This window comes from Saccopteryx bilineata, chromosome 5, assembly GCF_036850765.1.
Source record: "Saccopteryx bilineata isolate mSacBil1 chromosome 5, mSacBil1_pri_phased_curated, whole genome shotgun sequence".
Taxonomy (NCBI): Eukaryota; Metazoa; Chordata; class Mammalia; order Chiroptera; family Emballonuridae; genus Saccopteryx; species Saccopteryx bilineata.
This window is the reverse complement of record NC_089494.1, coordinates 229,628,197-229,647,162: the sequence shown is the minus strand read 5'-3', so window position 1 is coordinate 229,647,162 and position 18,966 is coordinate 229,628,197. Positions and strand designations below refer to the sequence as shown.

General features: G+C 41.0%; 1 protein-coding gene across 8 annotated transcripts in view; it reads left to right on the top strand.

Annotated features, from left to right (window-relative positions):
• The window catches only part of DCUN1D4 (defective in cullin neddylation 1 domain containing 4), a 90,717-nt gene that overhangs the window by 48,644 nt on the left and 23,107 nt on the right, over positions 1-18,966 (top strand). For all 8 annotated transcript variants that reach the window (XM_066279836.1, XM_066279833.1, XM_066279835.1 and 5 more), the window contains 3 exons: positions 6,165-6,235; positions 10,021-10,112; positions 16,358-16,466. In XM_066279836.1, the coding sequence (XP_066135933.1) occupies positions 6,165-6,235; positions 10,021-10,112; positions 16,358-16,466 (272 nt within the window). The remainder of the gene's footprint in view (positions 1-6,164; positions 6,236-10,020; positions 10,113-16,357; positions 16,467-18,966) is intronic.

Sequence of the window (18,966 nt, the reverse complement as noted above, 5' to 3'; positions counted from 1 at the left end):
TCCCTCTCTCTGACTCTCTCTCTGTCCCTGAAATAAAATAAAATAAAAGAGAGCAGGCACACTTTTCCTACTTGTTTGCTTTCCTCTGGCTCAGAAAGACTACATTTGGGATAAAGCTTAAGCCACATTCTTTAGGTTCCTTGAGATCCCTGCTGGTGGTTCCTGGTAGCCCATTTCTGGGAGAGAGGTTTCTGTGGGTATGGCTAGCTCTATTTTTACACCTGTCCTCACCCCATTTCCTCCTCCTTCTATACCTTAATAGGGAAAATGGTTTGAAATTGGGAATAATTAAAATCCCTAAATAGTACCTCTGTCACTTTTAATATCCTAACCACATGAATAAAAACTAGATCAGTATAATTCAGGGATGACTTCTGGTTGTGTTGTAGGGTGGGTCTGTGGGAGCAGTCAGTGAGGCCTCAGGCCCCCTGGAATGAAGAGGGCTTTACCACCCATGGTGTGCTCACTTTCCCCAGGAGAGAGCCAGCTGGTTTGGGCCGACTCTCAGTACTTTGGTCTGCATGGGGTTAAAGAGGCAACTAGGGCCGTGGTGTGCTGTTGGTTCACATGGCTGGGCCTTTAGTTCTTTTCAGAGCTCTCAGTTCACTCTTATCCTTGCTCTCTGCTGTCTGTGGCTTCTGCAGCCTAAGTCCCGCTCTCCAGCTTCTGTTGGCCAGTTCACCCCAGCTCCCCTTTGTACATTCTAGCATGTGGTGTAACTTTTTTTTTTTTTTTAATATTCAGTGAGAGAAGGTGAGGCAGAGACAGACTCCCGCATGCGCCCTGACCAGGATTCACTAGGCAAGCCCATTAGGGGGCGATGCTCTGCCCATCTGGGGCTCTTGCTTTGTTGCAACCTGATTTGTTTTTTTAGCACCTGAGGCAGTGGCCATGGAGCCATCTTCAGTGCCCGGGGCCAACTTGGTACAATCAAGCCATGGCTGCAGGAGGGGAGAAGAAAGAGAGGGAGAAGCAAGAAGGAGTAGAGGTGGAGAACCAGATGGTCACTTCTGTGTTCCCTGGCTGGGAATTGAACCCAGGACATCCATACACTGGGCCAACTAATTACTTTTTAAATTCCTGTCAGCTCAATAACCGACTCTCAGAAACTTAATAAGTAAAACCCCCGCTGCCGGAGGCTCTTGCCTGTCTCTGAGGTTTACTCCCTTTCATACATTGGTACTTGAGTTCTCTGTGACTTTAGAAAGATGGTGGGGTAAAGTGAGGGACTGTTATGTAGACCTCTATGTGAAACTGGAATCCCATTTTTTTGTTGTTGTTGGAATGAAAATAACCAGTTTTACATACATTTTCTAATAACTTGTACTTTCTGGGGATATATCTAAGATTAAAGAATTAAACCAAATACACAAGTCCAGCATTGATTTCAGTTACCCTAAAGCTCACATATGCCGGTCATAAAAGTTCTACAAGTCCTGACTATAGGCCCTTAGTCTCTATTTTGGATTAAGTTTTAAAGCAGGATGGTTGTTTTGGTTTACCAAAATGAGATTAGGGACCAAGAGCAGGGGCTAAGTGACAAAGTGAGTGTCAGCAAAGAAAGGCGTTACCAGCTACCAAGGGAAGCAGTGGGGCCCGTTTGCCTCCAGGACACAGCGTGGTGTAATTATGGAAACTACCATGAAGATTTTGGCTCATCCTGAAAAGCTTGAATATAATTAGTTTGGGGCCCCTGCTTAAAATGGTAGGGCAAGTGGGATGACCACTTTTTTCTAGATTATTGCCAGTATATCACCTTCCAGATATATCTCCAGTATCTTGTTACCAGGGCATTCCATAGCTTATTTTAGATACAATTTTTTTTTTAGGTTTTTTTTTTTTTCTTTTTCTTTTTCTGAAGCTGGAAACGGGGAGAGACAGTCAGACAGACTCCCGCATGCGCCCAACCGGGATCCACCCGGCACACCCACCAGGGGCAATGCTCTGCCCACCAGGGGGTGATGCTCTGCCCCTCCGGGGCGACCAGAGCCACTCTAGCGCCTGGGGCAGAGGCCAAGGAGCCATCCCCAGCGTCCGGGCCATCTTTGCTCCAATGGAGCCTTGGCTGCGGGAGAGGAAGAGAGAGACAGAGAGGAAGGAGGGGGTGGAGGTGGAGAAGCAAATGGGCGCTTCTCCTATGTGCCCTGGCCGGGAATCAAACCCGAGTCCCCCGCACGCCAGGCCGACGCTCTACCGCTGAGCAACCGGCCAGGGCCTTTAGATACAATTTTTTAAAAACCATCTTCAAACACCACTTCTAACCTACTTTGTGTTATACATTGGCCTATTTGTTAGAATGAGATTGCTCCATTCTACAGGGGAATTGATAAATTCAGTAGAAATATCACCATAATCTCAATGAATAATGTGATCACAGACCTAAATAAGTACATGAGAAAGGTAATGAGCTGAAAGAAAAAGTTGTTTTACACAGCAGGATTATGGGTAGCTTTTAAATAATGTTAATTGACAAGCTATATTTTAATATTTTGAGGATAAAATAATTTTGGCAGAGTTATATCACTGCAAACCATACTGTTAAAAATTTGCTCTTCTAACCAGACAGGGTGAGTGTATACATTAATATGGCAGTGGCATTGCATAAGATGTGGAAAAAAGGAAAAGCGTGGACAACCAGCATTCATCAGCACACTGTCTCGTGGGACTTATGTGCCGGGCTCTGGCGTGCAGTCAACAGAAGCACTGCGCTACTTTCCAGTGTGGCACATGGACGAGTCAGTCAGGAAGCATCGTCTTTGTGATGAGTGTTGACAGTGCGGAGGCAGCAGCCAGGATGCGGGTACAAGGGGGCAGCCGCCTGGAGACACCAGGCCTAGTGCACCGGCATGGGAATGCAGGCTGGCCAGGCCTGAGGAGGTGACAGTGGGACAGCTTTTATAGAATCAGGAAGAATGGAAACCAAAGAGAGGAATCCAAAAAGAATGATAAAGTAACATGTTTTCAGCCACCTCCAACAATAAATACCAAAAAGGCATCTTTTCCTAAAAACAAAACCTCTTAATGAAATCTGAACAGATGGATGTTTCCTTAGGAGAATAATTATTCTTTACTCTCACAGCCTAAATGCTTTATAGTAGTGAGATCGTGAACACACACCCACGTTCACATACAATAGATAATGGAAAATGTGTCAGCTAACAAGAACAAAGTAGATGTATAGGTGCTCTCACAGCAAGATTATTAGATATATTTAGTGAATAAAGCAAGTTGCATAATTTATAGGTACGGCATCAACCCTGTATATGATAGATAAAGTTAAAACTGCTTTTCTTTCTTTCTTTCTTTCTTTCTTTCTTTCTTTATTTCTTTATTTATATTTTTTTACAGAGAGAGAGAGAGTCAGAGTGAGGGATAGACAGGGATAGACAGACAACGGAGAGATGAGAAGCATCAATCATCAGTTTTTCGTTGCGCATTGCGACACCTTAGTTGTTCATTGATTGCTTTCTCATATGTGCCTTGACTGTGGGCCTTCAGCAGACTGAATAACCCCTTGCTTGAGCCAGCGACCCTGGGTTCAAGCTGGTGAGCTTTTTGCTCAAGCCAGAGGAGCCTGCGCTCAAACTGGCAACCTCGGGGTCTCGAACCTGGGTCTTCCGCATCCCAGTCTGACGCTCTGTCCACTGCGCCACCGCCTGGTCAGGCTAAAACTGCTTTTCATTGTATGTTTGCACATACATAAATACATAGCACAGGCCTGGAGAAAGATGCCTCTCTGGGCAGGAAGGGAGGAGGCAAGCATTTTCTGTTTACTGTCTTTCACTTGGATTTTCTCTATTTGAACATTTTACCATGTGAATGTATTCATGTATTCTTTGTGAAATACATGCAGGAATGTGCATATGTGAATATATGGGCTCTCAAACCTAAAGCTAACAACATATGAAATGATAAATGCTAAATGTATTCACATTTGAGTTAGGAAGGGGATAAAGATGGCCACTCTATTCTTATTTGCCATTGTTTTGGAAGTTACTAGATAGTGTTGTTAGATAAGAGAAAGAAAGAAAGAGAGAGAGAGAGAGAAAAATAAAGAAAGAGAGCATAAATATTGGAAAGGAGGAGGCGGAAATGATCATTTGTTGGAGATGAAATGATTAAATTATTGTTAAATCTGGAAAGCCAAAGAGAATTGCCTGGACAAACTTAAAAACAGCAAATAAATATTGTCTGCATTCCATGTAAGTAGAACTTAGCTTGGAAAGGGTATTTAAAAGAACTCTTTAAATGGTGGTCATCTCTAGGAAGTAGGAAGGGGTGAGAAGGGAAACATTTCCTTTATATATAGTTAAAATTTTCACTTTTATTTTTAAATTAAATTTTGTCTCATGTTAATATAGCAATATTAACTAAATTAAAAATTAAAGGCTCTGGCCATTTGGTTTGGCTTGGTGGTAGAGTGTCAGCCTAGGATGTGGATGTCCTGGGTTTGATTCCCGGTCAGGGCACACAGGAGAAACAATCACCTGCTTCTCCACCCCCTCCCCCTCTCACCTCTCTCTCTCTTTCTTCCTCTCTCTTTTTCTCTCTCTTTCTCTCTCTCTCTCCCTCCCTCTTCCTCTCCTGCAGCCATGGCTCGATTGGAGCTAGTTGTCCCCGGGCACTGAGGATGGCTCCATAGTCTCATCTTCAGGCACTAAGAAGAGCTTGCTGCAGAGCAATAGATGGGCAGATCATCGCCCCCTAGTGGGCTTGCCGGGTGGATCCCAATCAGGCACATGCGGGAGTTTGTCTCTCTGCCTCCCCTCCTCCCACTGAATTAAAAAAAAAAAGTTAAATAAATTTTTATTTGAATAATTTTTCCCTGAATAATCAAGTTAAGAAAATTAGGAATACATAGAAAATTATATAATATGAAAGGAGAAAAATAAAATCCCAGTGAAGGTAACATTTGAATATATGAAACAAAACATTTTGTAACAAAATAGCACATTCATGAGTAAAATACAAAGAAAGCATTTGCTCCATCCAGAGTATGAGGAAGGGCCTGAGTTTGAAGTTCAGGGGGAGACAAGGATTTGATAGAAGTGATGTAAGACTGTTCCACAAGCACTGCAGGTGACTATAATGTCCATCCTTTGTTGAGAACGACCACCCTGTACATTAATGGTAGTTTCTATTCCTGGCGTTGCGTTAGGGGTCACAAAGGACTGCCTGACCCAGACTCTGCTGGTGAGGCAGCAGAGGGAGATTGGGAGGGCTACCTGTCTGAATTAGTCTTTAAAGATTGAGGGAGTTAGCCAGGTAAGCTAGGGGAGGGGGAGAGAGGAATATGGGCTGAGGCATCATATTGAACAAATTGGGAGAAGCAGAGAACCCCATAATGAAGTTAAAAGAGGAGAGGTGGGTGGAAACCAGGTGAGAGAAGGCACTTCCAGGAGTCATAGTAGGAGACAAGTTTTGTGAAGAAAGAACTGCTTCAAAATTTCAGGTTTCACAGAGAGGTCAAATAGAGTAAAGATGCACTGTGTCTGTTAGATTTGGCAACGAAGGGGTTATTAGTGACTTTGGCAAGAAGCGTTTCAGTGCAGAGATGAGCAGAAGCTACAGTGTCCGGTTGAAGACTGAATGGGGGTAAAGTAGAGATGAAACACGTGTATGTTTCAGGAAGAAACAAAGCTAAACCCAGAGCAGAAAGGAAGAGGCTTTATTGCATTTTCAAGAACAAAGACTACTTGATTTATTTTTCTGTATAAAAGAAACAATTATGTTATTTCCCAATTTTAATAAACACTATTATGTGTTTCTTTGCTATGTTTCCAAAAATTGTTATATGTATTGAAGTTATTACCAAAATATGAATAAAGCTTTAAGCTACTTTAATGAAGAGCAGAAATTGAACTCAAGTAGCCTTATTTTTAGACATAACTTATGTATATCATATGTCCAGAGGTTGAGGGACATGGCAATCAATTGATTTTAAATGATTGTGCAGAGTAGAATCTTTTGAAGATATAAATGAAATGTCAGAATAGTTTTTCAGTTTATACTTGGTGATTTCATCTTCAGAAGGAGTTTTAGCCCTTAAGTGTTACTTGATTGTAGTTTACTTGGATAATAAAGATGTTGACAATGTAATACTACTATAGTAGTCAATTGTACATGGTTAGATTTAATTTATGTAAGATTGCATTTCACTGCAGGTACTGATGATGTTGTAGGTCCTGAAGGTATGGAGAAATTTTGTGAAGACATTGGTGTTGAACCAGAAAATGTAAGTCTAACTTATTAAAGTTGGGTGAATCAGTTATTTTTCTTAAGTCTTTGTCCCTTGACAAATAAAGCCACAATAAAAAAGTAATGATGTACTAGTTTTATTCCTCTAGTTTCTGTGAGGTAATCTAAGAAATAAGTTTCAATTCTAGTTTGATTTATACGTGAAATTTTTTGTTGTAATTGGTATGGTATACAGTCATTTTTTTCTAAAAGGTACAGTAATAAAGTGGTTACACTAGATTTTTAAAAAGTGTTATGGGCATGTGTCCCTACAATGACAAATCACCCGTGGGACCGCGTCACAGCATTTTGTCCCTTTGTCTCCCTCTCTCGTTGTTCCAGCCTGCTGTATGTAGAGTTTACCAAGACTTTGAATAACAAAACTATTCATAAGGGCTTTGAGGAGGTTGTAATTATCAAGAATTTTTCACAGTTCTTTTACTTCCATTTGAATTTAGCTCAGAAAGTGATTGCTTTTGAGTGGAAAGGCCCTAAGTATTTACCTTAAAAAATTTAGTAGAAGTTATTTTATGTGCTTAATTATTTTTACCTAATTCTTACCATGTTATTGTTGAATATTTTTTCCTGTCCCCACATCTACACTCTTACACTAAAATGAAAAATTATGCTCATACAGATGCCCTGGGTCATTAACTGTGCAGTTTAATATTATATTAGCCTCCAATTGAACAAATATGCCTCAGGTCCTAGATGAATTTATGATCTGGAAGTGACCTGAAGATCATCCCTTTTATTCAGACTATTTGTAAGATATCTGCTGCTCATGCATGTATGTCCTGCTCTTAAAGAAAACTAGTAATTGAAACTTCACACTTTTTTAATTAAAGCTTTTTAAGATTTTTTTGGTCTTTATCATTTCTGTACCTCTGTTCTCCCCCATTTCCCCCTAATAACATTTTAAATTTTCTAAAGAGCCTTTGGAATGTTTTTAACTTATTACATGAGTTTTCATCCCGTATTTAAAAATTTAGTGTAATCTAGTTCAGCTATCCAGATAAATTATTCAGTGTGGTGTAAAGGTTTAGGGACAACTGGGTCAGTAGTATTTTGCCTAGTACTGGTCCATAGACTACGTATAGATGTAGAAAAAACCTTCGCTGATGTTAAGAAGGACAAGGCCTGGTGAGAGCTGGCCAGGTTGGCAGGATGTTTTCTGAACAGTCTAAGAGTGAATGGGGTATAAGACGGGTTCCGCAGATTCTGCCCAGAGGACAGCAGTCCGTCTGCTCAGAGGGGTGGGCCACAGGGCTGGCGGTAGGGAGGTCAGGGGCCAGGATGAGGCTGCATTGTGGGAGGGATTGTGTGTGCAGTTACTCTCAGAGGTTGATAGGCCTGTCGGGGTGCGAGGAAGTGCTGCTGTGATTCTAACCGAGAAAAAGGGGTGCCCAGCTCTTCCAAGTTCCTCACCCCCAAATACCAGTACTCAGTGAAAGAGCTGCTGTTACTACTCTTTTGGGGCAGTCATGAGTCATTTGGCTCTCTCTTTCTGTGGACATAGTCTTGAAATGTTGAATCAAGTACACTGAAGTTTCTAAAAGGCTGAATCTAGAATACGATTTTAAAGTATTTATTACTGTACAGTACTAAGACGTCACTAATCGATGCTATGTAAGTTGTATCATCACTAAGAAAAAATGTTGCTAAATAAACTCTGACATGCTGCTAATTGGGGATACATCCCGCTAATTGGGGATACATCCCAACTTCAGAAACATTAACATTTCAAAACCAGTGCCAAAATAGTTTTCTTTTAAAAGACTGTCTCTCTGTGTCAGTAAGCAGTATGTAGCTCTCACTTTGCCTGATACTTACAGCTTATGAAGTTTAAGCAGATTGTAAAATTCAAGTCTACTTTCATTTAGTAAGGTAACAGAAAGATCCTTTATCTATGAAGCTAACTTTTTTATCAGCTATCATAAGAAAAGTTATGTTTTATGTAAAGAAATACCCATTGTGAACATCTGCTTGGCAGTTTAGACATAGTTCATATACACTGTGTTCTTGTGCCTTCACCATTTAAAATATTTTAAATTGTTTTGAGAGAGAGAGAAGGGAGGAGAGAGAGACAGAGAGAAAAACATTGATTTGTTCCACTTATTTATGCATTCATTGGTTGATTCTTCTATGTGGGGATCAAACCCACAACTGTAGTGTATCAGGATAATCCTCTAACCAACTGAGTTACCTGGCCAGGGCACCTTCACCATTATTTTTTTTAAACTTTAGTGTTTATGTGAAAATTTTAGTCTTTTTAATACTGGATTGAGTATAGATACTGAAAACATCCAAAGTTTGAATCACGAGAGGAGAAAATCCTCTAATGTGTGAATATTTTGAACAACATATAACTTCTTTTGGAGAAATTCTTCTAAGTAGACCATTAGTCTCTTTAAGCTACCATTTTTAAACCTATTTAACAATCATTTTGTGATGATTAGTTTACTAATCAGTCTTGTAATCTACCTATTAATCTAAAATTTTAAAATCTAATACATCTGATGATATTAAAAATTGATATGTACTGATTTCATTGAAATTTGATGAAAGTAATTTTTTTTTTCTTCTGAAGTGAGAAGCGGGAGGCAGAGAGAAAGACTCCCACATTGCCTGACTGGGATCCACCTGGCAAGCCCACTAGGGGGAGATGCTCTGCCCATGTGGGGTGTTGCTCTGTTGCAACCGGAGCCATTCTAGCACCTGAGGTGGAGGCCTTGGAGCCATCCTCAGTGACCGGGCCAAGTTTCTCCCATGGAGCCTTGCTGAGGGAGAGGAAGAGAGAGACAGAGAGGAAGGAGAGGGGGAGGGAAGGAGAAGCAGATGGGCGCTTCTGTGTGCCCTGGCCGGGAATCAAACCCGGGATTCCTGCACGCCAGACCGATGCTCTACCACTGAGCCAACCAGCAGGGCTGATGAAAGGAAATTTTAAACAGGAAAAGTACACTTATCCTACCACTGTAGCACAGCTATTTTGATAGCTTTGTCTGGTGCCCCACAGAGGAATGACTGGGCCACACATTCCTCCATGCTCAGTCCACATAGCGGGGTGTCCATAGAGTATTGGGCTTTTAAATGCCCTCCCTCCCAGTGTATATAGTGGAGTTTACAAGCATTAATGTATTGTGATACAAACCCACTGTATGTGCCCCATCACCCACCTTTGTAATTTTTAACATTCTGCTTTGCCCCTCACTCTTTTCATTTAGTAAATCTTGGGAGGTTGTTCCCTATTTGTACCAATGGCTCCACTCTGTCTAATGGGCACATGGTATTCTTTTGTGTATGGAATGTGTTAAGCAAAGAAGTGTTTAATAACTAGTCCTTTCTTTATAAATGTTTATTTTCAATCTTTTGCTTCTAGAAATAGTACTGTGGTAAGAATTGTTGAATATACATGTTGGCATACATATGCAGGTCTGTCTATAAGATAACACTCACAGGTGGGACTGCCAAGTCCAGACCTGGTTTCAGTTGATAGATACTGCAGAATTGCCCTCCAGAAAAGTTCACTTCTTCACCTTGTACTATCATGTATCATTAGAGTTTGTGTTTCTCCAAACCCTTGTCAGCAGACTGAATTATCAAACTTCTAGATGTTTGCCAAACCAGAACTCATTTTTGAAGTTACTCTGTTCATGTTTCAATGACTAACCTACTGTGAACAGAAGCATTTGGCAAGATGTTAATGTATTTAATTGCTGAAATCTGTTGTTCTGATGTGATGGGGTTTTCTATTTTTGTTTGTTTGTGTGTTTGTTTTAACAGGTAGTCATGCTTGTCCTAGCTTGGAAATTGGATGCACAAAATATGGGTTATTTTACTCTACAGGAATGGTTAAAAGGAATGACTTCTCTACAGTAAGTCCTGAGCCTGTACTGGGGTCCCTACTCTCCTGAGCTGGCTGCCTCCTCCCTGGGGTCTCAGGAAGCCTGGGGTGGGTGACTTGGGCAGACTTCCCCTGAGGCCATGGGTGTAGAGGCATACTGAGGAGGGGCGAGAACACTTCTCATGTGAATGGGTATTATTTATTTTGGTATTCTTCTAGAGCAGCTCTGTCCAATAGAAATAGAGCAGCCTTTTCTCATATATGAGCCACTATATGTCATTAAAAAACTTCTGCCAGCCATGATAAAAGCATAAAAAGAAACAGGTAAAATTAATTTTGATCTATTTTATTTAACCCAGACTATTACCATTCCAGCATACAATTAACATTTATAAATCAGCGGGCTATTTTACATTATTTTTTATATTAAATCTTCAAAATGTGATTATTTTTACATTTAGATGCATCTCAGTTTGCATTAGCTGCATCCCAAAGGCCCTGGAGCCACGTGTCTAGTAGCTTCTGTATTAGACAGCACCACGTCAGAACGTAGAAAGCAGAGGTTTATTAGAATCTGGTTTATAGTCAATGAGAAAAAATTGAGTAATGTGTAACTTGTAAGTGAAAATATTTGATATCTTCTATTTTATATGTTCTATTTTAGCTTAGGGCAAAATTGAAACTTCCTTACTCTAGTGGTTAAAACGTTGTAATGATAAAGATTCTGTTTGTGTTACTTGGCTCAGAATAAGAAAAAAATCAGTGGTTTTATGTGTTCACTTTGTGCTTGTGTGTGTGTGTGTGTGGTGTGTTTGTGTATGTATGTTTGTGTTTGCTAAGTTTCATTCAAGAAAACATAAGTTGTTCTATCTTATACATTGGAGGGTACAGCTGAGGTGGATGACTACACATTTCAAATGATACTTACTGGAAGTTGAAGTGCTAATTCTGAACAGTAATTTTGATGTAGAGTACTTGGAATGGCTTCTCTTTCTCTTTTTACTTTAGGAATAAAGGTTTCATTTTTTATTAGATTCAAATTGGAGTTGAAATGGTTTTATTGAAATAATTTTTGCTTTGTCAACCTTTAGTGTCATTGTTCATTTATTATTGATAATAATGCTTTATCTGCATTGTGCTTTAGTAGTTATGATGCCTCATCACTGTTTTCTCATTTGAGCCTCCCAGCCACCTGGACAGACCAGGCTTGATCCGTGTGCATTTTACAAATGAGGAAGCTGAGGTTCAGAGGGGATATGTGGTTTGTAAAATCTAGTGGCAGAGATGGGAAGAAAACCCAAGACCTCTGATTCTGAAATCACATTCTTCCTCTAACAACTATTGTCTGAGAGCAAATGAGTTTCAGGTAAAAGGCAAATCACCTATTTGACTCTCCTCTTGGAATGCTGTAGAATTTAAGGGTTAGGTCTCTGAAATCTCTCAAATTGTGTTGTCATGTTGGCAAACAACTCCTTGTGGTTTTAAGCCTTACACTCTTTCGTTGTTTTCCTCGCTGCCCTTCTCTTTGCTGCGTTGGGAGTAGAGGAGCGGTGGCTGCTCTCTCTGAAGTGCGGCACGGCCACATGAAAGCCTGTCTCAAGGCCTCAGGAGGCATCATCACCATATTGTCAGGCACATTTTCATTTGTCTTAAGAAAGTGTAATAGCCATTTTTGTATAGTTCTAGATTCTCTTTTACATTTGCCTTTACAAATGAACATTACACAATGCCAGGCCTTGCCAGTGTGTTTTGAGAACCTTCCCACCTGGGAAGTGAAATTTGCAGTTGCTGGAAGAGGTCTGCATATGTGTTTGGGGGGGCACTTTGCAGGCTCTTCGCTGGGGACTCTGCTTGGTAGTTGTGTCCCTATAAAGTTTAGGTGCAGTGACAAGCCTGACCCATTGTAGACACTGAGGAGTCTGCTTTCTTTTTGTGATATGAAATTCTGAGATTGGTTTTCTCATCAGTGAGTTGGAGGTAATTGCCCAGAATAACCTGAACGTTTCTTTCTACTTCAAAAATAGACCAATTTCATGTTTTAAGAACCACCCCCAACATCTGTAGATTTACCATTTGTTCAGCACATATTTGAATGGCAGTGGTGTGTGTGCCAGCACCATGTTCTGGGTCCTGGGGGGAAAAAAACCCACGAACCAGACCAAGTCAGTTTGGGGTTGGGTCTTAGAAACAATGTTCAGGTAAAAGATCCAAAAGTAATATGAATTCTCTATATGCTATATGAATTGACTAAATAAATTCTATATTTGTAAGGTATGCACACCCTATAAATAAGAAGACTCAGAGGCCACATTTATATGCTCTAAGATGGAAAGTTTTGGACTTAAAGTGTGTATATGACAAAATATATATAGTCGTACATCTACTATATCTATGCTAGTATATTTGATTAAAATGCTGTGCAGTGGAAGCGTGCTAAAAATAGCCCATGGGTTTTGGAACCACATACTTTTGAATCAGTTGGGCCACTTCCTGGGAGTCTCTGGTAGCATTTCCACAACCAGGGAGGTAAAGCGATGTCATGTGGCAGATGCTTGGGCGCTCAGAAATTAGTCTTGACTGTGTCTCCCTGACACTGTGTAGAGGAGTTACGGGCATGGCCTCTCCGGGGCTGGGAAGGTGTGACAGCAGCTGGGAGGGAATGTCTGTCCCCAGCTCCCTAGGTCATTCTCAGAGAAGGCACAGCTCTTGTTTTAACTGTCTTTATTTATTGTGTTATTCCAACATGTGGGGTTAAGTCTGCCGCTGATGAATTAAGCTTTTTGGGGATGTCTAAGCTAACATCCAAATGAAGGATGTTAGAGTTGTAACTAACGTTGCATAGATAGAACTGATGATGGGTCTGGGAACATACCTTGGGGCTCTCTGAGCAAGGGGAGAAGGCCTTGTCTGGGTCATGGGGAGGAACCACCTTTGATTTCATAACTTCTGAGGACTGTTGTCCTTATTCCTGTTGACTCCGAAGGTGTTTCGTGGCAGCAAAACTCAAGAAATGATTCCACGACATGTGTATATTTTGTTTTGGCAAATGATGCTCTGTAGTGGTACAGCACTCTTACTCTCCAGCCTCAGTGAGCTTCCTTACATGTGGTACACAGAAAGGCCTGTTTCTTCACAGGCCCTTTGTGAGAACTGAGACACTGCAGATGGTCTCGTTGAATGGCCACTAGATGGCAGTCTGTGGTTCAGACCTGGGGACTCAGTGGGCTGCTTCTAGGTGGGAGTTGGTCCAGAAGAGCTGAGAGACAGAGCCCCTTTTAGAGCAGATTAAATTCTGTATTGGCAATATCATCTCTAACCCATGTAACTTCCGTAATAGATGCATGAAATTGAAGTGTTACTTTGGGCATTTTCTGCTTTACACTCCAGACAAGATCTTTGGTCTTCCAGACATAGGGACGTCTTCTGCCAGGGTGTGTGGTCTTCCAGACATAGGGACATCTTCTGCCAAGGTGTGTGGTCTTCCAGACATAGGGATGTCTTCTGCCAAGGTGCGTGGTCTTCCAGACATAGGGACATCTTCTGCCAGGGTGTGTGGTCTTCCAGACATAGGGACATCTTCTGCCAGGGTGTGTGGTCTTCCAGACATAGGGACATCTTCTGCCAAGGTGTGTGGTCTTCCAGACATAGGGATGTCTTCTGCCAGGGTGTGTGGTCTTCCAGACATAGGGACATCTTCTGCCAGGGTGTGTGGTCTTCCAGACATAGGGACGTTTTCTGCCAAGGTGTGTGGTCTCATGCCCAGGCATGCAGCAGAACTTGACATTTTGCCTTGCTTGCAGTTCTACCCAAAGACTCACAGCCTCCTTGTTTCCTTTTAGCTATGTAGTTATTTAAATGAGCGGTTTCTGTCCTTGAATCGTTAAAACAAACAATTGCTCTTCTTCTCATTGGGCAGGACTAAGCTAACCCATCAGCCAAAATCTGACCCATTTCTTGTGACTTTGGTTTTTAATCTTCTTTCCAGTGAAGACCAGGGACCACAACTTTATATATTTTGAGGTTAGCATTCCCTCTTTGACTCTCCCTGATATTATTAATAAAATATTATTTACTTGTATATATGGTAGTACATAAAGCCATACTGCCCACTTACTGCTTTCTTGTGTATCCTTTTATCCTCTACTGGTCCTTGCTGGGATCTAGAACTACGTCTCTAACTAGGCTATTGCTGTCTCTTTTTTCCCCTTCCACAACCCTCCTCCACAGAGACCCAAAGTGAGCTTCTCAAAGTGCAAGCCCGAACCTGGTCTCTCCCGTAGTAGGAGGTGGCTTCCATTGGTTCTGGCATTCAATTAAAAAATAAAACACTGTGGACCACCGAAACTTTATGGTCTGGTCCCATCTCTCTTTCGCCTCATCTTGTGCCACTTCCACTCTTGCTCTGCCTGGGCTAGTCACAGGCTTTCTCTTTGTCCCTGGACTCCATGCTCCCTCTGCCACCAGGCCTCTGCACACGCTGCTCCTTTTAGCTGGAGAGCCCTTCCTCCAGAAACGGCTAGTTTCTTCTTACATTTCAGCTTTCATTTTCCATGTCCCTTAAATAAGCCATTTCTGACTTCTGAAATAGTCTGATTTTGATTTTTTTCTTTTTAGTTTTCAAATATCAAGAAGAAATAAAGGACATTCTGAATCATTGTAGACTTATAAATGAAACATTTACTCTAATTTTTGGCTCTTTAGATATTTTATCTCAATAGATCATGGGGTTTTGTGTAGTTAGCTTTCACAAATTTATTGCTAAAAGCAGATCAGTGTGCTCTGTTACAAACCCTGTTTTAGTTCATAAAGTATTTACAATATTTACATTGATACCTATATGTATTATCTATACTTACTAGTAGGTGAAAGCTCTACAGAGAAGCACCAGGAAGTACATTAAGCATTGAAAAGCTCTAATATTGCCAGTGAAAAGGGTGACTCTTGGTCCTCATTTCCAAGGGCTAGGTATTACAAGCATAAAATTAGTTTGTAATAATAACCAATTAGTGTACTTTCTTAGGAAAAATAAACAATATGTCACTTTCCTGTAAGGATAGGTTATCATCACCAGGGCTCTCTAGAGAAATAGCTGACTGCAAGTCTAAGGTAGGGAAAGTACAGAGTGAGCTGGAATATCTTGTGTGAGAGAGTGAGGACGTGCTCAGACTGATGGGGGCGTCAGAAGGCACTGGAGCCAGCTTGAAGGGGTCCCTGCCCAAATGAGGACAATTTGTGCATAAAAAAATAAGGACAGTAACAGCTTAGAACAGTGAATAAAAAGCAAAAATTCTTAACTTCAAAAACTAGGAAAAGTGATAAGTAGACCCTTTATAGAATTCCAGCCAGTGAGTGTAAAGCATAATAGAGTTGGAAATACCCCACTGTGCATCTTCAAATGTAAAGTCAGTTCAGGCGAATATCATCAGTGGATGCAAAACTACCGAGGGAAGATTGTTGAGGGACAGGATTCAGAGTCTTGAAATATCTTCAGATTATGTGCTATTTCAGAGGGAGAGAAGTGCCTTTAAATGGGGTCTCCAATGCACACTTCCTTAACCTAGAGAATCACTTCAGGGTCACCAATGGTGGGACAGACTGATGCTCTGAGCCTCCTCCTGGGGCATACTGAGAAGGGTACCATGTGTAGTGTTCTTACCATAAATGTTTAACCTAAATATAAGCGTAGGGGAACTGTCTGACAAATTGAGATTCTACACAACCACTAGTCTGATCTTTTCAAAAATGACATTGTCAAGAAAGACAGAAAAGGGCGGGACACCCTTTAGAGACTATGGAGATCTGACAACGAAAAGCCATGCCCGGGCCTGGATGGGGTCCTGAACTGTTGAAAGCAGCAGCTATAAAGAAACTTGGGGGTACAACTGGGAAATTGACAGTGTGGGTTGTATGGTAGCAGAGAAAGTTGTCACTGATGGAATATGAAGAGTGATAATAGTATTTAAGTATTTAGGGGGGTCGTGTTGGCAACTTACTTTCAAATAGTTCAGAAAAATGTGTGTGAGAGCACAAGTGTGACTGTTTATTGTGAACCGAGGCGATGGGTATATGGGTCTTATTTACTGTTCTTTCAGCTTTTCTGTATATTTAAAATAAAAAAAAAACAAGAAGTGTAGGAAAAAGTAGGTCATTATGGATAGGATATGTTCCAACTCTAGGGTTTTTATGCTGTCTTTTGGTATTGTGTTTTATTTTACTGACCCAATTAAGAAGAAAAAAAACCTCTGGTTATAATTTGCCTTTATTCTGTTTTTCTAGATGTGATACAACAGAAAAACTCAGAAATACTTTGGATTACTTAAGAACATTATTAAATGATTCTACAAACTTTAAACTTATTTACAGATATGCATTTGACTTTGCACGGGTGAGTTCTCTGGAGCCTATCCAGATGTTTCCCTCTCCTCCCTCCCCCTTTTTGTTGCCTTTCGAGGTTGGTTTTTACATACTACACGGCAAAGAAGTTAAGTTACTCCCAGGATGTTAGTTAGAATTTCTTCCTACATGTACACTTTCTAACTAACTTTGATTCTGGGCAAAAATGTAGTATGTTAGCAAAAAGCTGTAGTGGCAGACCTTTAATGGTTCTTGTGATTGTTTTAGGGGTGATTTGTAAATGGGCATGTTATAGACACTGTTCTAAATATCTCCTGGGTAAGCTTGGATGGGCTCTTCCTTTTCGTGAAATAACAAACCTTTATCCATTGAGTTTATTGGAATAAGCTAATTAGAGCTAATCTATTTTCACTTTGGGTGCTATATTGTATTTAGAAATCATTTGAATTTCAAACCTAACCTAGTTTCAGTGAGCATTATTCAAACATAATTTCTAATCATTCTGAAAAGTGATCGTATTGTTACATAGTGGACTAGGTCCAAGTATGTGACAGTGGTTCTGTTGGAGTGAAATGAAGTCTTATTTTTCAGCCTGGCAGCCGTAGGTAGAATCCTGAGGCACTAGCTGGTATTGCTGCACACACACACAATCCACAGCTCATAGTTATAATTGATTCAGGAGTGGTGTTTTCTGTTATGTTCGTGTGTTTAGTGGCTTCAGAGGACTAGGCTTGCTTGATTGATTGCATTTTTAAAACGAATTTTTTATTAAAGCCAAGAACTCAGTGACAGATGATTTGTTTTTCCTACCACCATGCTGATTTTTTCACATTTTACCTGCCTTGGCTCTGTTGGTCCAGCACCAATTGATTTATTCAGTAGTGAATTCTGGAACATCTACAGTCATACATTAGTAGTTTTGGGTGCTGTCTTCATTTGTGAATTTTTGCATTATTTCAACCTTCAAATAAAATGACAAGATGTATGAGACTTTATAGATATTAGAAATTATATGGAAATTTCAGCTGTGATATTTTACTAAATAGCATTTGTATAATTACATGTGGAAGTTATTTGCCGGATGCTTTTAGAATAGATGTAGTTTCTAGGATTAAATATTTTATTGCATGAGATTTTATTTTCCTTTAGTAGAAGGCAGCTGTTTCCTATTGTATGGATCAAAATTTATTTAGAAGCTTCATACTTAGAAAATAGGGCTTATTTTCTAACTTGCCTGTTTGGGGATCAGATTTTCCCACGTGCCCACTGCTTTAGATCCAGGTTCCATTTTACTCCTCCCTGGTGTCCGTGCCCCTCGGTCAGGCTCTGGGGCCTGTCTCGGGGTGGCAGCTCCATCAGCTGCCACCCCCTGGATGCCCCTCACAGTAGGCCGCCGTTCCTCCTGCCCTGCACTGTGGCGGCCTTCTTTCCACATCTTCTCATCCAGCGTCCGTACCAGTAGGGTGTCGTTCCTCTTCCTTCAGCCCAGGGTCACTGGCTGCCCTCATCCTTCCCTCTGCCTTTATGTTACTATTGCTTCCCGTGGGCGGCGCAGTTGCTCCCACTGCAATGAGTGACAGACGGGTCCTTTCCGCCTACTTCACAGGAGGAAGGTGGGCCTCAGAGAATGGAGAAATTGACCATGGTCCCACTGATAACAGTAGACCCGGGACTCACACCCAGGTTCTGGCTTCAAGTCCCACCTGCAGGTCACTCAGGCCCTTATAATCGAGTCCCAAGCTTCCTCTCTTCTGCGATACCTGTGGCACCTGTGAGTTGAGTGAGCTGTTCACTGGACCCACCGCCTGCCTGCCTTTGGCCTTTCTGCTTTCTGTCTTTTGTTGTGTTGGAGCTCCGACAGGCCCCTATGTACTCACGCAGCGCTCTGCATTGTGTGCACATGCCCGCTGGCTGGTCCTTGTCCTGGAGGGACTGTGCCCTCAACCGTAGCCCCTCTCCTCAGCTTTGGAGTTTAGATGAAGACCTTGATTTGATCTGCCAGATAAGGGAGACTGCGTTTTCTTTCTAGGTGCTCCCAGTAGCAGCCCACAGAGTCCTTTGTTTTGAAGGAGAGGATCAGGAAATATCAGTTAGTTAAGCTGTTTTACATAATGATGACTAACACCCACCATTCAGCTAAGTTATTTTGTAAGATAAATTGTTATTGAATCCTTCTTTTGTTTTGTTTAGCTCTATCCCACACGCTTTGAGATACTGTATTTTCATTTTCTCTTGCATTCAGTTAAAAATATTTTCCAGTTTCCCTTGTAATTTTTTTTGACTCATTGGTTATTTAGAAGTGTGTTGTTTGAGTTATTTCCCAAGATTTTAGGATTTTTTAAAGTAATATTATCATTGAAACCTAGTTTAATTCTGTTGTGGTCAGAAAACATACCCTGTATTATTTAAGTCCATTCAAGTGTATGGAGGTTGATTTATAGTCCAGAATATTGTCTGCTGCAATGAATTTTTTACATGTCCAGAAAAGAAGTAACTTTGGGCTCTGTTCTGTAGAGTGTTTCATAACTGTC